General features: G+C 38.8%; 1 protein-coding gene across 1 annotated transcript; it reads left to right on the top strand.

Annotated features, from left to right (window-relative positions):
* The first annotated feature begins 1,451 nt into the window (after positions 1 to 1,451).
* On the top strand, positions 1,452 to 13,087 carry snx22 (sorting nexin 22). The gene is made up of 8 exons (XM_084018564.1): positions 1,452 to 1,501; positions 6,809 to 6,932; positions 8,730 to 8,813; positions 9,139 to 9,243; positions 11,142 to 11,236; positions 11,505 to 11,537; positions 12,091 to 12,158; positions 12,289 to 13,087. The coding sequence occupies exons 1-8, from the start codon at positions 1,467 to 1,469 to the stop codon at positions 12,405 to 12,407; spliced, it is 663 nt and encodes a 220-aa protein (XP_083874690.1). The 5' UTR covers positions 1,452 to 1,466; the 3' UTR covers positions 12,408 to 13,087.
* Positions 13,088 to 16,923: the final 3,836 nt, after the last annotated feature.

The raw sequence follows: 16,923 nt of genomic DNA, 5'->3' as shown, positions 1-16,923 counted from the left end.
TGCAAGCACATTTATATGCAATGTATTTATATGAATGAATGCATTTGTTATTTTTTATTTATTTTCTCTTTAAATTGTAGAGGTTTGCAGAGCATCTCCTTTACAAACAAGTCAGTACAGGCAGGATATGGGACGATTATTGAAAAGGCCTTGACATTACAGAAAATATAAGTTATTTCATGTTTAGGTGACTTTGCAGAGCACTAAATGTCTGTTACAGTTATAGATCGACCGACTGGCTGATGTGCCAGACATCCAGAGAAACAAAATGAGATTGATAAGAGTACAGCCTAACAAATCACAATAGTTGGTGTAGGGTTAAACATTTCATACTCGGTACACAGGTCAAACTGTCTGTCTTGCTCTTTCTTTCAGCTGGACATTTTGAACGGCATCATTCACTCTGCAGTTCTAAACTGCAATGAAAAACTTTAAATCTATTTGCCATCTTCACACAAAACACTTTACTTGTAATACCACGGCTGGCCTTTTGTTTGAGAGCCACTTGTGTTATCTTAAATTATCTTACTTGTTCAGTTATTGCCAGTTATTGAAAATTATAAATTGAGGTAAAGTCTTGAAAAGTATCTAAAAAGCTGTGAAATGAATGTTTCCTACAATGTTCCATTTAGGGTAATTCATATATTTATTAAAAAAAATCAACAGATCGGATAAAACAATAATAAGAATAAGATTGCAATTAAACCTGGTGGGAAAATATTTACGACATTTAACTTAAAAGACCACAATTAAAGAGTTGTATCTGAACCTCAATTTAAATTCCAAACTAATAATTTGGGAAGTAAAATTTAAATCTTACATACTATAATTGTTTAATGTTTATAACATTAGAGACATCAGTCCAGAAGGTTCTTGTGATAATCAAAAGTTTTTTTTTTTTCTTTTGTACCCTAAACACTAAAAATGTAACTTGAGAGGGGATGATTTGACCCTGACAACTTGTGATGACAAGATACAGACTTTATTATCAAGACCTATGGAGACCTCTACTGGCAGATCACATCTATGTTTAAACAAGAGATTTACATGGAAAAGCATCAAGTGAGAACATTTTTTGCATCATATAGTTTTGCACTGCTGGACTTGTTGGACCACTTTCTACTATTCTTATATTATACAGTAATGAAAACTTTGGGTATATATTACCTTTTGTCATCTTTCACTCTCTCTCACGATCACTTTTGTTTCTGGTGAGAAGGAGATGCCTGAGACTGAGGGAGAGAGCATCACATTTTGAAACATCAATCATTTCTAAATGTAATTTAATGAATAAAGCAAATGCCTAAAGCTCCAGCAGGAGGTGGAGAGCTCCAGCAGCAGCTCCTCTTCTGGCCAGGAGCAGAGCTTCACCTCGCTGCTCTGCTGGGAGCAAAGACCGACACCACATCACTGGAGGCCCAGGCTGTACTGGGAGAGAGGCATGTGAGGACCAGATCCAGGACTACATGGGGCGGACTGTCAAATCCTGCTGCAGAAAACTGTGAGTTTTTTTAAAAAGATTCTGGTGCTCATAAACACGGGACCGCCAAAATCAACATGAAGTTAAAGTTCTTCTATGGCACAAACAAACAATTGCGTTAACACTCCCAAGCCCCCAATATAAAAAAACACCACTCAGAACTAACTGTCATTTTTATTGAGACATTTGGAACAATGTCTATAAAACCTTATATATGAACAAATACAGTATATAGTCATAACAATCTTAAATACCAAAAGTTAAGTGTGAAAAAATTGTAGCATAAAGACACAAATAAAAAAATTCAGACTTAGGTAGCCCATGCCTAAATCCAGCACTCATAGTAGCTTCAAAAACATATTTCCAAAAATAGGTGATAAGGCGTATGATTAAAGTGAATAGGTCAGCACAAATTGGAGAACTAGAATTCAATTTGATTTGAAAATAAGGGACAAGAATCAACACAATTTAAATTTAAATCTGTTAAATCCATATTAAGTGCTGATTTTTATGCCTAGTTTAGGAAGATAGTCAATGCATACTTTTTTCCATTATGAGTGATAATGTAGCCTAATTATGTTGGTCTGAATAAGGAGGTATATATGTGGGTGAATGAATGCCAGTTTGTAGCAGTAAACATCAGAGTCAAACTGTGTGCAGAACTCAAGAATGCATCAGCTAACAAAGTTATTCTGGATGACAGTGCTTTCTTTCATTCACGCACGGCTCGGACAAATTGCATCACGCTCTCTGGACCAGCTGGTATGTCTATAAATGACAAACTCCAGTGCGTCAAGTTGTGGGGACTTGCCTTGACAAGCGTTTCAGGACAAGGAAACCAAATGCATGTGAAATAGTGAAACTGAAACAACTTCCTGATTTCAAATCATCTGATATACACACTGATGGACCTGGTTCTCCATATTAAATTACATTTTAAATGAATGTCCGGGTCAGCCAAAAGAAATTTGTAAAAAAAAAAAGAAAGAAAGAAAGAATTGCAGTTAGTGTGTCTATGCTATTTAACATGATTACATTATGGCCTTTCCCAAACCTTAACTAAATACATAATGTCATATGTAAAAACTATCAAATCATTCTGAATGTGAGGAACTTTCTTATATTCAAAATAAATACCGTATTACCGTATTTGTCCAGAGCATCAACCTCCAGCCTGGCAGGGGTACCGGAGTTGTACAACCTGATGGCTGTAGGCAGGAACTCTACTGTATCGCTCCTTAGCTCCTTAGCACAGTGAGGGGTTGTAAGGTGTGGTCCATTATGGTCCTCATTTTGGACGTTACTCTGTCCTCCACCACCTCCTCTAGAGTGGCGAGCTTGATGCCCACCCTAGCTCCAGCCTTCCTGATCAGTGTTGGTGGACCACTCCAGCTTGTCATCCAGCATCACACCCAGGTGTTTGTAGGAGCTGACCATCTCCACATCACTCCCACTGATGCAGACTGGAGGCTTTTTCCTCCTGAAATCCACCACAATCTCCTTAGACCTAGCCATGTTCTCTGCTCCTCCATCACTCTCCCCACACACATCACCTCTTCAACTCCTCCCCTCTGGTAGGCGCTACAGAGCACTGTACATCAAAACCACTAGATACAGGAAGTTTCTTCCCACAGGTCACCATGGTGAACAGCTAACATTCGTACCACTCTTTTAAATAGATTTCATATTTATTCCTTTTGCACTCTACACCTTTGCATTCAGATGGGTTTGCACTCATTTTCCTGTATAAATACTTTTATTTATATCTGTACATAATTGGTAAATGTTACCTTTTATTCTGTTTGTTATCCTTGTTTTAGTTGTATGCCTATTTCTGTATGTATCTTGAGAGCAACATGAAGCCGGAGTCAAATTCCTTGTATGTGTTCACACTTACTTGGCAAATAAAGCTGATTCTGATTCTGATATGCAGGTGGTTCACTCCACACCACCTTGTGAACCGGTCCACCCCTGTTTACCCACAATCCACCCAGCAATGGCAGTATCATCTGAGAATTTCTGCAGAGACACAACTCATCATTGTACTGAAAGTCTGAACAGGAAGGGGAACAGTACGGTGCCCTGAGGAGCTCCCCGACTTTGCTCACCACCCACTCGGACACACAGCAGCCTGGGCTGGATGATGTTAAAGGCGCTTGAGAAACCGAAAACTATGATCCACACTGTTAAGTCTGTCCAGGAATGCATATGCTCTCTGCAGCTGATGCTTCATTGCAGCATCCACACTAATATGGGGCTGATATGCAAACTGCAGAGGAATGAGGGATGAATGCACTAGTGGTCTCAGATGTGTCACAGGAAGTCTCGCCATAACCTTCATGATGTGAGACGTCAGTGCTATGGGCCTGTAGTCGTTGGGGGCTGTTGGGTGCCCCTTCTTGGACACAGGATAGGTAGGATATCTTCCACAGCACAGGTAGTCTCTGGAGGTGCAGGCTGAATAGGTGCTGTAGCACACCACACCGTTGGTGAGCACATACATTCAACACTCGTGGGGTGAAGCCATCTGGTCCAGAAGCCTTTCCCAGGCGAAGTCCCTCCAACGCTCCCTTCACCTGGTTAGCTGAGATGTAGACCAGTCTGGGGAGTGGGGGGTGTGGCAGGGACAGTGTGGCAGCAGGGGGGGTGGTGTGTGGACTACTGCAGAAGTTGGCGGGGGATGGTTGAGAATGAGAGGGGTCATGTGACTTAGGAGGGCCACTGGGGGAGGGGGAGCCTGAGTCAAACCTGTTAAAAACTGGTTTAGCTCATAAATGTATCCTTTCAGTATTTTTTAATATTATTATTTATTTACAGATAAAACAATTAAAGATTGTTTTATTTTAAGCAGGCACAAGCTAGAAAGGTTGAGAACAACTGTACTCAACCTTTCTAGGATTTAAGTATTTCAGACATTTTAAATCATGCCAGATTTTCCTCAAGAAGACAACAGGCCTTTTTCACAGCAGACATTTTGACTGTCACAATAAGAAAGCACACTAACGATATATTAAATTATTCTAGAGAGACAGAGAGCGAGCATGGACATTAACTGGATAGTAAAATCATAGTAACTAAATTATTTCAGCCATCGTTCATTTGCTTTTCCTACTGTGACGTGTCAAACTTCAACCTGTGAAAAAGGCCTATTGATGACTGCATGCACAAAGGTTAAATTAAATGGTTTACTGGTTTGGCATCAGGTTAGAATCCACACAGGCAAATTATTACAGCAGAGGGGAAGAGGAGGGCTGGCCACAGAGGCAGACAGCTGATCTGAGAGAGAGAGAGAGTCCTGTAGATATTCTGGGGGGTCATTCGGGAATTGGAAACAAGTGTGTGCATGAGGGTTAAGGGACAAGAATGACAGGAGGAGTTATGGTCTGATTCTGATGAGAAGATCCATAACACTCATATTGGTCCTTTGAAAAATGAAGCTTAGAATAAAGCCTGTGTACAAAAATGTATTATCCCATACAGGGCTTGCTCCAGACATGAGGACACCATGAAGTATAACAATTGAATAACATTGACCCGTAAAGAGACCTGCTGATGAAGTTGCATGTTACGCTGATCACTTGAGAAATAAGAGTGCTTGTATCAACATGTTTTTCATTTTATAGAAGTATGTTGCTGCGATTGAAATTGGAGTGAAGGAGATGGGTACTATCCTGTTATTTGTAGGATGAGTTTGGTGTACAGGCTAGTGGCAATGCCAATGATTCTTCTTGTTGCCCTGATTTGAACACACAGATAAGTGGACAAACATAACATGTTGTCAAAATGTCAAACTTTACAGGGGGTTATGCAGGACTATGTCTTGCCTGCATGGGTGCAGTATAATGCCAGGGTCGGGAGACCAGTCTTCAAATCCAATCAAACGCAAAGAAAAACTTGAAAAATTTGACTTTAAAATATATTCAAAGGTCAAAAGTCTGTGTTGCATTGACAAAACCCAGACTTACTTCCTTGTTTGTTAATGTGTGCAGCCTGTATCTGCTGACAGTGGGGTTTCAGACACAATGAGTGTCAGCAGGACAAGAATCTGCACGAGCTGTAGTAAAACTCAGTGTTGACGAAATCGCAGTTACATTTTTAACCATGATGTGATCTATGACTCTATAAGGTCACACATCCTCACGTAGAGCTGCTTTCCCTCCTGTCTTAAATTCAAGCGCAGCAGTTTGGAACAACGGGGGTGGGAAGACATAAATCCCATGATGACAAGTCACAGACAGACCATGTGATTGTGGTTGAGGTCAACACACACGTTTGATTTGAATTCTGAGCAGTTGGCCTGAGAGGATCCAAGTAGTTCTGCGTTGTGTGTTCTGGGTTTACATCCCTTTTGTATAGCCAATGAACTGATGTTGTTGTACTTTGTGTTTCAAGCGCTGTGGGAAGTGAACCTGGATTTGAAAGTGACATTTGACTGTGTCGCTCTCTGAAGGCTGTTAGTTTCAAACCACTTTCACCCACCTCTGTTGTAAATACATATTAAGGTATATGATTTACATGCATGACCTCACAAAACTCCAGGCATGCTCAAGAGCAGGAGGAATAAACCAACCTTGGGACTTAAAATGATGCATGCAAGTTTAACTTTGGTAATAGTACAAAAGGATTAGCATTTAAATATACTTAAAGTACTAAAAGTACAAGTATTCATTATACAGAATGGCCCATTTCAGAATAATATACATTATTGTATTAGAATTGTTGACGCATTAATGTGTTCATCACGTTCACGTTGCAGATGAATGGTTGGACTTGTTTTAATGGGCCCTTTTTACAGCAGCCAGGTGGCAAGGCAGGGTCAACACAGGTGTAATTGAACAAATGAATTATGGTCCCATTGTATACAGTGTTTCACTGTCATTCAAGTGAGTCATAATGCAATATACCAGGACCCAATGGAACAGGGCCATAATGTTTGACCCGCTTTGACATGTTAAAAGTGATATTTTCCCTTAACCTTTTAATAATAATATTTTGTACTATTAATCTGAATCTACAACGTTATTAAATACATGTAGTGGAGTCAAAGTAAATATTTGAATTGAAGTGGAGTCGTTGTGTCGTTCACGTGCACTAAACTGCTGATTATACTACTTCCTATAGCAGCAGCAGCAGCAGTCGCGCATTGGATTGGGATTCCTAAATGTTGAACTGTACCTTTAACGTTTGTGGTTGTGTTTGTCCAATTAGTGTGGAGGCGAGGTGGGGCTCAGGAACAAACCGACAGACAGGCAGGCAGGCAGACAGACAGGCACGGGTTTTTTTGTCAGTCGCCGGACGCGGAGAAAACCGTGTGAAGTTTCCTTTCAGCCGCAGAAAGTTCGACGCAGACAGTCGAGGTTACCCGATGGTGTTGGACGAAGATTCCTCAATGATTGAAGTATCGATACCTTCGATGGAGCGGGAAGTGGATGAGTCGGGGAAAACTAGAAAGGTGAGTACGCCGTTTAAATCTTCTATCAGTCGAACTTACCTTTTTGTGTTTGCCTTTCTTGTCAGCGTGAAAACACTTTCACTCCTCCTTCATCCCGTTCGTGTAGTTTTTACCTGCCGCGGGTTTCTAGTTTGCTATTAAAGCGACACCAGGTGAGCCAGGTAACCTTCAGGCGGAGCCAAGGCGAGTTCAGCTCAGGCTTTTCTATCCAGAGGTGCAACGAAATCCTGAAACCCTGTAAAAGCATCAACATATCAACGGAGTCTCGCATGCTTCAAAATAAATAACTGTGGTGGTGTTGCCACCCAAGGAGGGCACATACTCATATTGAGGTTTCGTTTTTCCCTTTTACTCCAGTTTAGTCAAAAGTAAATGTTGTAATTCTGCTTTATTTGAGAGCTTAAGGTACTTTGCAGATTCGGGTTAATAATACAGCATTGGATCAACAAATAAATGAAGTTGTAATAGAATAAGATGAAATAAATTGATAGACAGAACAGTAGTTGTGAATTATGACTTACTTTTACTTTTGTTACTTTTAAAGTATATTTTGATGCAAGTACTTTTGTACTTTGACTTTAAAAACTTTAAAAAATAAATGGGTGCAGTACTTTTATACACATAACAGAGTATTTGTGGCACTGCTATACTTTTACTTCATTACAAGATCTGAGTATTTCTTTCACCACTGCACATAGTTTACTTTGTCAAAGTAGCAGTATAACACTGTATAAATATTGTATAAAGTCCTGTATAAAAAATTATACAAAGTACTCATAATGCACAATTTCCTCTTTCTCTTTCTTTGACTTCTGGGTAGTTGAATCTATAATAATTCATCATATTTCATGATGCCATCATTTGCTTTCTGTATAAAATCTGAAACTAAAAAGTAAATACAAACTTTACTTTACAGTTGTATGAGGTCATGCCCTCATACAACTCCTGGTGTGTGTTTGAGCAGGAGGAATAAACCAACCATGCACTCAAAGTATTACAGTATTGTCGAAGAAATACTCTGCCTCAAGTGTACTTTAGTAAATGTACTCAAGTATTTAAGGACCAAAATGTATTTACCTCTGACCTGAAGTTTCTGTAGTGTTTTGTTCCCTTTTCAAACAGCGATTAGTGCAGAAAGCTGTAAAACATTGGTGACATTCTACTGCTGTACACGTCACCCCTCTCCCTGAATAAAAGCACTCAGTACCTCACCTACATCAGGAGCCACAGGCCAGGCTGAATCCTGTGTAAACAGCTTAATAACTGTTTGTGTCACTAAAGTTCTCGCCATCACTGCCGTGATTATAAACGGCGTTAAATGCAGCAACCTGACGTGAATCTAGTCAGGCGTTCCAGAGAACAGCCACCTAGTTATGAATTTGTAATAAATCGCATTCACACCTACGTTTTGAAACGGTAAAGAAGTGACACTTGCCTGGGGAATTTGCTGCAGTGTGCTACACTGACCTCTGTTTGGTTTTATCTTCTCAGTCTGTGAACACGAGACGTTAGACTTTAATAGACGTTCATTCTTGTTTACATTACTGATTAAATAAGCGTTAACTGTATGAAGACATTCTGTTTGTTCTGCACCCTCAAGCTTTCAGTTTCTCCCCAGAAGCACAATGTTATTGTCATTAGAATATATTCCAGATTATTCTCATGAGTAATTTATTAAAATGTCATCCATGACACGCTAGTGGACAATTTAAATGTCCAACCTCACAAACATTAAGTTTACTGAATGACAGATTGTGAATAAATCCCTGTGTGTCTCCTTCTGTCTTTTGTTTGCAGCTTTTCAGAGTTGAAGTCTTGTTTAACGAGAGGAAACATTATGTGCTCCGAAGAAACAGCGAATTCCAGAGTCTCCACAGAAAAGTATGCATGCTTTATTGTCACCTAGTCAGAATAAATACAGAGTTACTGATTACACGTAGTAATTGCTACATATTAGGCTATGAGATGTCTAAGTTATTTGTCATGTAAAATAAGATTGTTCACATGGATTTAATATCTCAAGGAGGCTCCACTTTGTCTCTTGCATTTCTAAAGATACATTTGGGTGGAGGTTCAGGTTTAAAGTCGGTAAACAATATCCCCATTCATAAAAGGGGCAAAAGCGTATGTTTTTTAATTTCAGGCAACATTTCTAATTTATCACAGTTGATTTGAAGGTTCGTGTTGTATCTTGTGATACCTGCAGCTCAGGAAGATTATCCAGACTCCAGATTTCCCAAGCAAGAGGAACCCCCATCTGAGGACCAAACCCCTGGAGCAGAGGAGGCAGGAGCTGGAAGACTACATCCAGGTAACACATCCAGCCCAGTGAGGGGGGAACGTTTGCATAAACTTCCTTGATCCTTTAGCAGCAAGTCTGCCATGCCCTTGTGCAAGGCAGGAATCTTAGACAGGGATCACTAAGCAAGCAACCCCACCTCATTTATGTAGCACTTTTCAAAATCTGCTGTACAGGAATAAGAAAAATAAAAGATGAAAGACATAGAGAAGACGAGATATACAATGAGGAGAAATAAGTGAATACACCACACATTAAAAGTTATAAATGAATGAAAAAGTAAAAGATTTAGTTTCCATGAGACTTTGCAAGCAGCCATTCAAGATGATCATCTTAAGCTGTTTGAATAGCTAAGTTTGCTGCCTGAGACCAGAGGTAGATGTAAGTAGACATGTCGGAGAGCTGGGGTGCAGTCGAATAGTCAAAAAATAAGGTCCTAACCCCTATTCCTAACTCCTATTCCTTGACCTCTGGGGAAAAAACGTCACGGGGTTAAGGACAGGCGATAGGAGAACTCAAAAGGATTTAGGAAAAGACGGCCGCGGTGCTCAGAGAATCCGACCGGACTTTCACTAAACTACGTCATTATAACGCGGCCGCTGATGATTGACAGCTGATGATCGGCACCGGTGATTGACGTGCGTCTGCGCTGTAGTCCAATAATGGACTACAAAAAGCGCATCGTCCACTTCTCCACATGTTGGTTTTATCAACAGCTGGTTCACTGACTGGCTTCAGGTCCAGCAGCTCCTCCTTCCTGTTTGACCGTTTGCTGTATTTACATTTCATTTGTGGTTTTAGTTTCGTTTTTGTCAAACATTGTAACATGATTGAAATAAATAAAATCATAATTAAATTATTATCACTGTCCACACACATTTATCATCACTATTCCAATTACTACATGTCTGCATGAAAGTCATTGTTAAATATGCAAATGCACATATCGTTTGTTTTCGTGAACGGCCGAGGTGTGCAGCACTTTAAATGTTGCTCTCGCAAAGAGTTGTGGGTCGGCGTAATCTCCTTTCCTTTCGTATAGGAAGGTCCGTTGCATCCTATGCTAAAGGAGCTCTGAAAGGAAGCAGTGGAGCTCCTTTCCTATGCATTTAGAGAATTCGAACAGCTCTTATCATGGCGGCCACTTGTTTACTTCCGGGTCACTTCTTCAGTTAGGAACCTTCCTAAGCAAAAAAGACTATTCGACTGCACCCCTAGACATCCTTTTTTTTCACAGTCACTTGTGACAATATTCATAATTATCCTGATAATTAAATATCTCCATGATCAACTCATTACGAAGGTTTTTTTTTTACTGTGATAAAATCGGATATATTGTGCCGTTCCTAATTTGTTTACAATCACTCCTAAAGACAAGGGAGACAATGATAAGAAAATAAAACTGGTCTACGTCAGTGTTTGTGCTGCAGCAGCTGGGAATCGAGATACAGAACATTTGCTCAGGCAGATGAACAAGAAGGTGTGATGTAATAAAACAAAAATGACACATAATTCTAAAACGTTGGCCTTTGACTGAACCACCAGTTTAACATGGAACAAGAACATGTCATTTACCAATATCAAATGTTTACTAACCATTCTGTAAAGCAGCTACTTAATATTGAAATATTCCACATGATTAATATATCATATTGCTGTTTTCTATAAAGGTCATTTTCCTCCATTATTCTAAGGAAATGTGTCAAAGGAGTTTAACTGTACTAAACCAACATTTTAGAATTAATTTAACTGAAACATACTATTTGTACCGTATACTGAAAATGTGTTTTATCACTTGATGAAATATGAATTCAGAACCCTTTTAAAAACACAAGCTTTGATATCTGTATTGAACTATTTTTGAACCAAAAACACCGTTTCACATTTAAGATTGTTCTGTGTTGCTCCAGGACATCATCTATCAAAACGAAGATGTGCCGCAGGTGCTGCTGGACTTCCTCCATGTGAAACACTTTCACACAGGGATCAAGATCAGCAGCATGGAGTAAGTCCTTCAGGCCACACTCCTCTGACCGCACCCACAGGTGTTGGATGTGTTACTATATTTAGGTCCTCACAGCGGTGTGGAGCAGCAGCACCGGCTCTAACCCGCATTATAGCTGATGATCAAGGAAGGAGATATGGACTTGGTGTGTTTGTGCGTCATAGAGTAGTGTGTGTAATCTGTCTTTAACCTTAACATGTATGTTTGAACACTCACAGTATATTACCCTTTGTTTTGAGAGTCTGTGATAGTTATGTTCTTATTTCAGATCACTTGATGACTTGGACAGTCAGGATGGCAGGTAAGATCTTTACAAGTATTTCCCCTTTCTGTGTATTTGTGCAGTACAATATACAGTATATTATATATATATATTATATATTACCATTTGAGTGTTTTATTTCTTTACAGTCCTGCAGCTTTCAAATAAACCACGATTCAGAACTTAAGAGGTGTGAAAAGGAGCTTTAATAAAATAAATGTAACGAGCAAGACATTTTTTTAAATGTAAACTGACACACTAGCAAGGTATGGATGACAGATTTTATTGATAGTAATTCCATAATTATGTTTTATGGATCATTATGTTTTATTTGATGTTTTTGTATCGATTCCTGATCAAATTTCTGATAAAAAAGAATAGATAACTTGGAATATAAATATAGCTTGGAAAACACATATAAGACTGAATGAAAATATAAACCATTTTCTCGGTCAAGGAAGAAAATCCTCAACCTGGCTGTGTGTTGGAAATGTTATGACGTGGAATATTTACCCATGTTTGGGGCATTCTTGTTTGAACTAATATTAATGTTAAGAAGACTAATCAATTATTTAATTTTTTTCCCCCTCAGTTATCAGTTACCAAACCAGCGAGTGTTAGGATTCTTTTGTGATCCTTATCTCCCCGACTGCACATCAGGTAGGAACGACACTTGAGAAAGCACGATGAAACTGACTCTGTACTTGTGTTGTTTGGTGCTGTAATTGTGATTTGAAAAGCACTGGAAAGCATGGCGGCCTTGTTTAGACAGCTTCGTCTTGTCTCGCAGATCTCCCAGATGTCGTCGTGGACGGAGTTCTTCAGGGTTTTTATCCCCGGGACGTCCGAGTCAGCTTCACTGCTCCCATTCTCACTGAGCCTGACCCCACCGCTTCTATAGAGGCCTGAATTAACAACTATGTGTAAGATCCAATGTTAGAATGTACAATACAGACAAATGCCCAATGCCAGCATAAAGATGAATGAAAAGGCCATCGCCATATAGTCGCGTGATGCAGAAGAAAAACAGCCTGAAATAGGTCACTTGGAGGATGCTATTGTGTCGTAGCTCCAGTGGGATTGAAACACCTGCTGTATTGTTCAAACATTTCACAGCCATTTTGAGAGTTTTTCATGAAACACCAGGTTGTCACGCCGAATGTCTGTCTGTATTTTCAGTCGGTTTAATATAAGTAGCACACACATTATTTTAATGAAGATGAGGCCATGATATGTGTCCGCAGGAAAACATGTCTTTTATTCATTTTAGCAAAACTGCAGTTTCCTTTAAGTTTAAAATAAGGAGCAGTGTGAGTGGAAAATGACTTGAACTCCAGGCGGTAGATAGGGTTATGTCTTTTTAACATACTTTTGTCACAGTTGCTACACTCGTGTAAAGAAGTTTCTTAGATTTATATATTGTACATTCATAGTAATTTTACTTTTTTGAGGCTGATACAAAGACGATCAGCCTTTAACGCTGGTACTAATGCCGTTCTATTTCAAAGCATTTTTTAGTGTTAAATATTTTTGGAGTAGTACTTTTGTATCATGTTTGTACTGAAATTACAATAAATAATCAAACACGACTCTTCTCTGGTTGAAGCCGAGCTGCAGAACAAGTTTTTGAGACCTATAACAAGATGACCTGTCGGAATCTGTTTCTTCTGTTATACAGCAGGACACTAATAGGCAATACCAAGTTCCCACACGACCCCCTTTATTAACCAACATAAATGGATAGATTGACCATAGCCTGTGATATAATTTAGACTACTTCAAAAATTATTTTTTAACCGTAAAAATGATGGAGGCCTATGCAAATGACAATGTGACGAATGTAAACCATACTTGGGTTCATTAAACTCTGTCAGATTTTTTTATCACTCGTAAGAAACTGGGCCTTGAAGATCTAAACCTGCAGTATGTGCACACAGCGAGAGTCAAGCATCCTTAAGTTATTGATTCAGTTTGATATTTTTGATTTATTTCAGTATGTCGGTGTATAAGGTGTCAGTTTTCACCTGCCACCCCTCACCTCAGCCACAAGCAAAATATTCTACAAACAGCTCAGGCAGAACAAGATCTGGTTGGACCGGTTAAAATGGTCATATACACTCACCGGCCACTTTATTAGGTACACCTTGCTAGTACCGGGTTGGACCCCCTTTTGCCTTCAGAACTGCCTTAATCCTGCGTGGCATAGATTCAACAAGGTACTGGAAACATTCCTCAGAGAGTGTGTGGTCCATATTGACATGATAGCATCACGCAGTTGCTGCAGATTTGTCGGAAGTCAGAAGTGGCCGGTGAGTGTAGTTGAAATAGTTTATTAGTGATTGTTAATGTTTCTAAAAAAAAATCAATCAAGTCTAGACTACAGCAATAATATGGCTGGTGCAAACTGCCTTCATCCTCTGCTCTTGTCATTTTCTTTTATCACCATCAACTCTCTGCCACTGTGAGAAGTTGAACAATGGGAAGTGCTAATGTCATTCTGAGTTTAAATGTAGTTTATTTCTGGCCTGCTTGGTGTAAAATTACAATCCTGTTTGCATTTGCCTTCATTTAGGACTGTTTGGTTGTGATTCTGTTCAGACAGGAGGATTGTAAATCTGATTAAAACTACATAATACACATTATTATATCACAGGGAAGAACTGCTGTACATTAAGAGCTCAGATCAGTCAACACTACAGACACACAACACACAGATACAGGCTCATGGACACACAACAGAGATCTCTTATAATCACAGTTGACTGATTTTGTGTTTGTTTGAGTCCACCTTTAATGATCTGTGGCCTCTCACTGCAGTTCTGGGCACTGCACACATTCTTTGATTGAAAAAAACATTGTTGTAGACCAATCTGTTGCCTGGATGTTTGTCATGCGTCCTCAAGACCAAAACAACATTGTTAGTACAGCAGAAGCTCTTAAGGAGGAGGTGGTGGTGGATGGTTGGGCATACAATGGGCCTCATGCAGGAGTTTTCTCTAAGAGAAAAATGAAGAGGAAACAAGGTGTGTGCGTTGCGTTTAGTGACGTGGGAAGAAGGGGATGTCACACAGAAGTGATAAGCCTTGCAAGCAAATCCAACTGCAACTGGCTTAACTTATCTTTCCTTTCAAGTTAGCAAATCTTTCCATTTTTTTACAGTATTTTGTGGTTTTACATGATGTTTATATGTATGTATTAAAAATTCACCTCTTTTACGTAATGTAGCTTTTACGTACAAGTGATGAGAGTAGAATTCCAACTAATGACTTGATGCACTTAAAATGGATATATTGTGTGTGTTTTTAAATAAACTTGTTCATTTTTCTGTGCATTACCCAGAAATTGCATTCAAATAGTCCTCCAGAGCCAGTAAAACAAACGCTTATTTAAACATCAAGCAGACACAGCATGTTGAACATCCAGAGAGCAGAGACGCTTAAGTTTGGATTTTTTTTTTTTATCTAGGAAGAATATAATGAATACCCTTGTTTAGCATTCATTTTCAGACCATATTCTCTAACAGCTGCTCAGCAGCAAAATATTGAATGATTTGAAGAAAATGGGGTGAAGTATTTTTCACATTTATTTGTTGAGGTTATCAAGGGCATTTATTTGCATATGGACCGGGAGTGATGTTCAAGGAAGTGTTCACCATTAATCATTTTGTTTTGGATGGGACGCATCCCCTGTATGAGAATTAACAGCCAAACAACACTCATATATGATACACAATTGCATCATCTCAATTGATAATAACAAGAAAATACCAACTCAAATTTCTCAGAATATCTGAATTGATAAGAATTTTAGTCTAGGTAACTCAAACTAATATCTTAATCTGATTACTTTGCATTTGTGTGCATGTAGTGTGCATAGTCAGTGAATAGCTGAAAATCTATATTTTCCTTCTATAATTTCACATGGGATGTTCATTTTGCACTAAGTTTCTTAATATAATTTTCAAAATGCTCATCAAAAAATCATGAAAATGGTGCTCATAAGTGAAGATTTTGAACATGAAAGAGTTTATTTTCTGCAATAATCCAAAAGCCAATGGAAAAACCCCATTGGCTTTTCATTGTCGGGGAAATCAGGAACCAGTCGGCCAACCAGCCTACAGAAATGCATCATCCTTGAACTCTATTGGCACTACCAGATACAAGAAGACACAGGTCATAATCAGGAAGATGACAAGCTTTCACTGCAGCTGCTTGCCTTTATTCTACTCTAAAAGAATTTAAGGTAAAAATGAACAGTAAATGACTGAAAACCTTGATGTTGCAGTTTTACCACATGAGGGCAGCAAAGTTATGCAATTCAGACTGTTTTTTTTTACTTGTCTGAGATACAGATGATACATTATGTCCTAATATGGCCATCTTCTGGGTGTGGAAGGAAGCTCCAAATACTTAACACACTCTGTTTAAGTAAAACTGGGTTATTTTAATGCCATGACCACAGCTAAATTCATGGTAACGTAATCTTAAAGACCTTTTCAATTGTTGGTATTTTCTGGTTTTGATAGCATTTGTGATCAGTTGTGGAAAGAAACTACATTTACTCAAGAACTGTTGGTTACTTAAATTTTTTTTTACTTTAAAAAATAATATATATATAATAATACAACATTTAATAATACAACATTTAATAAAAAAAACCTTTACTTGAATTCTAATCAAACCATATGTTATTCTGAAATGGGTTATTCTTCACTCACCTTTAAGTATAATGTGCTGCTAATACTTACCACTTACTACCTATAATTTTACTTAATATTATTGAGTATTTCTACACTGATTTTAATTAAGTGCATGTTACTGTATGTTTTTTTTTTTAAACACACTAACTTTTCATTTTAAACAGTGACACATTTCACTTGAACATTCATTATTTTCTGTTGTGTCTCATACCAGTGTCACGAGAGGTGCGCCCCCCAGTGGCCTATTCAAATTCAGCGAGTGACAAATGCATCGTGCATTACGTGAGTGCACTGTGTTTAGCCTATCTGGGTGTTGGTCAAGCACGTTAACCCTCATGAGCACATGTTGGAACAGATCAGTGTCACCACATATGCTTGTCACACACTACTCATACTGTCTGTTTCATTATTCCTGGTATATGGGGACACTGAAGGTGTTGATAATGATAGTGATTATCATTCTTCCAATTGATGTGTCATTCATTTTGTTGAAAGTGAATCATACAATATTTTGTTGAGGGTTTCTGGAACCCCTATACGGCCCCACAAGGAACCTAAATCCACTTTGTTAATCACTGAGTCTGACCAGGTAGTGAAAGAATGAATCCCTCCTAAACCTTTAATGTGTAAAGTGTAACAGAGCAACCTAACTAAAAGACAGATGAGGTGTTGGTTTTGCCAAGTAGAAGGTGGTTATTCCTACATAAAGTGCACTGTATAAACAGG

This window comes from Eutrigla gurnardus, assembly GCF_963514095.1.
Source record: "Eutrigla gurnardus genome assembly, chromosome: 9".
In the NCBI taxonomy this organism is placed as follows: Eukaryota; Metazoa; Chordata; class Actinopteri; order Perciformes; family Triglidae; genus Eutrigla; species Eutrigla gurnardus.
The sequence above is the reverse complement of the archived record's forward strand: the minus strand, read 5'-3'. Positions and strand labels throughout refer to the sequence as shown.

Coding starts and splice junctions, on each gene's coding strand:
- snx22 (XM_084018564.1), top strand. CDS start 1,467: ATGGGGCGGACTGTCAAATCCTGCTGCAGAAAACT. Junction 8,814..9,138: donor TCCAGAGTCTCCACAGAAAA/GTATGCATGCTT, acceptor TGATACCTGCAG/CTCAGGAAGATTATCCAGAC. Junction 11,237..11,504: donor ATCAAGATCAGCAGCATGGA/GTAAGTCCTTCA, acceptor TTCTTATTTCAG/ATCACTTGATGACTTGGACA.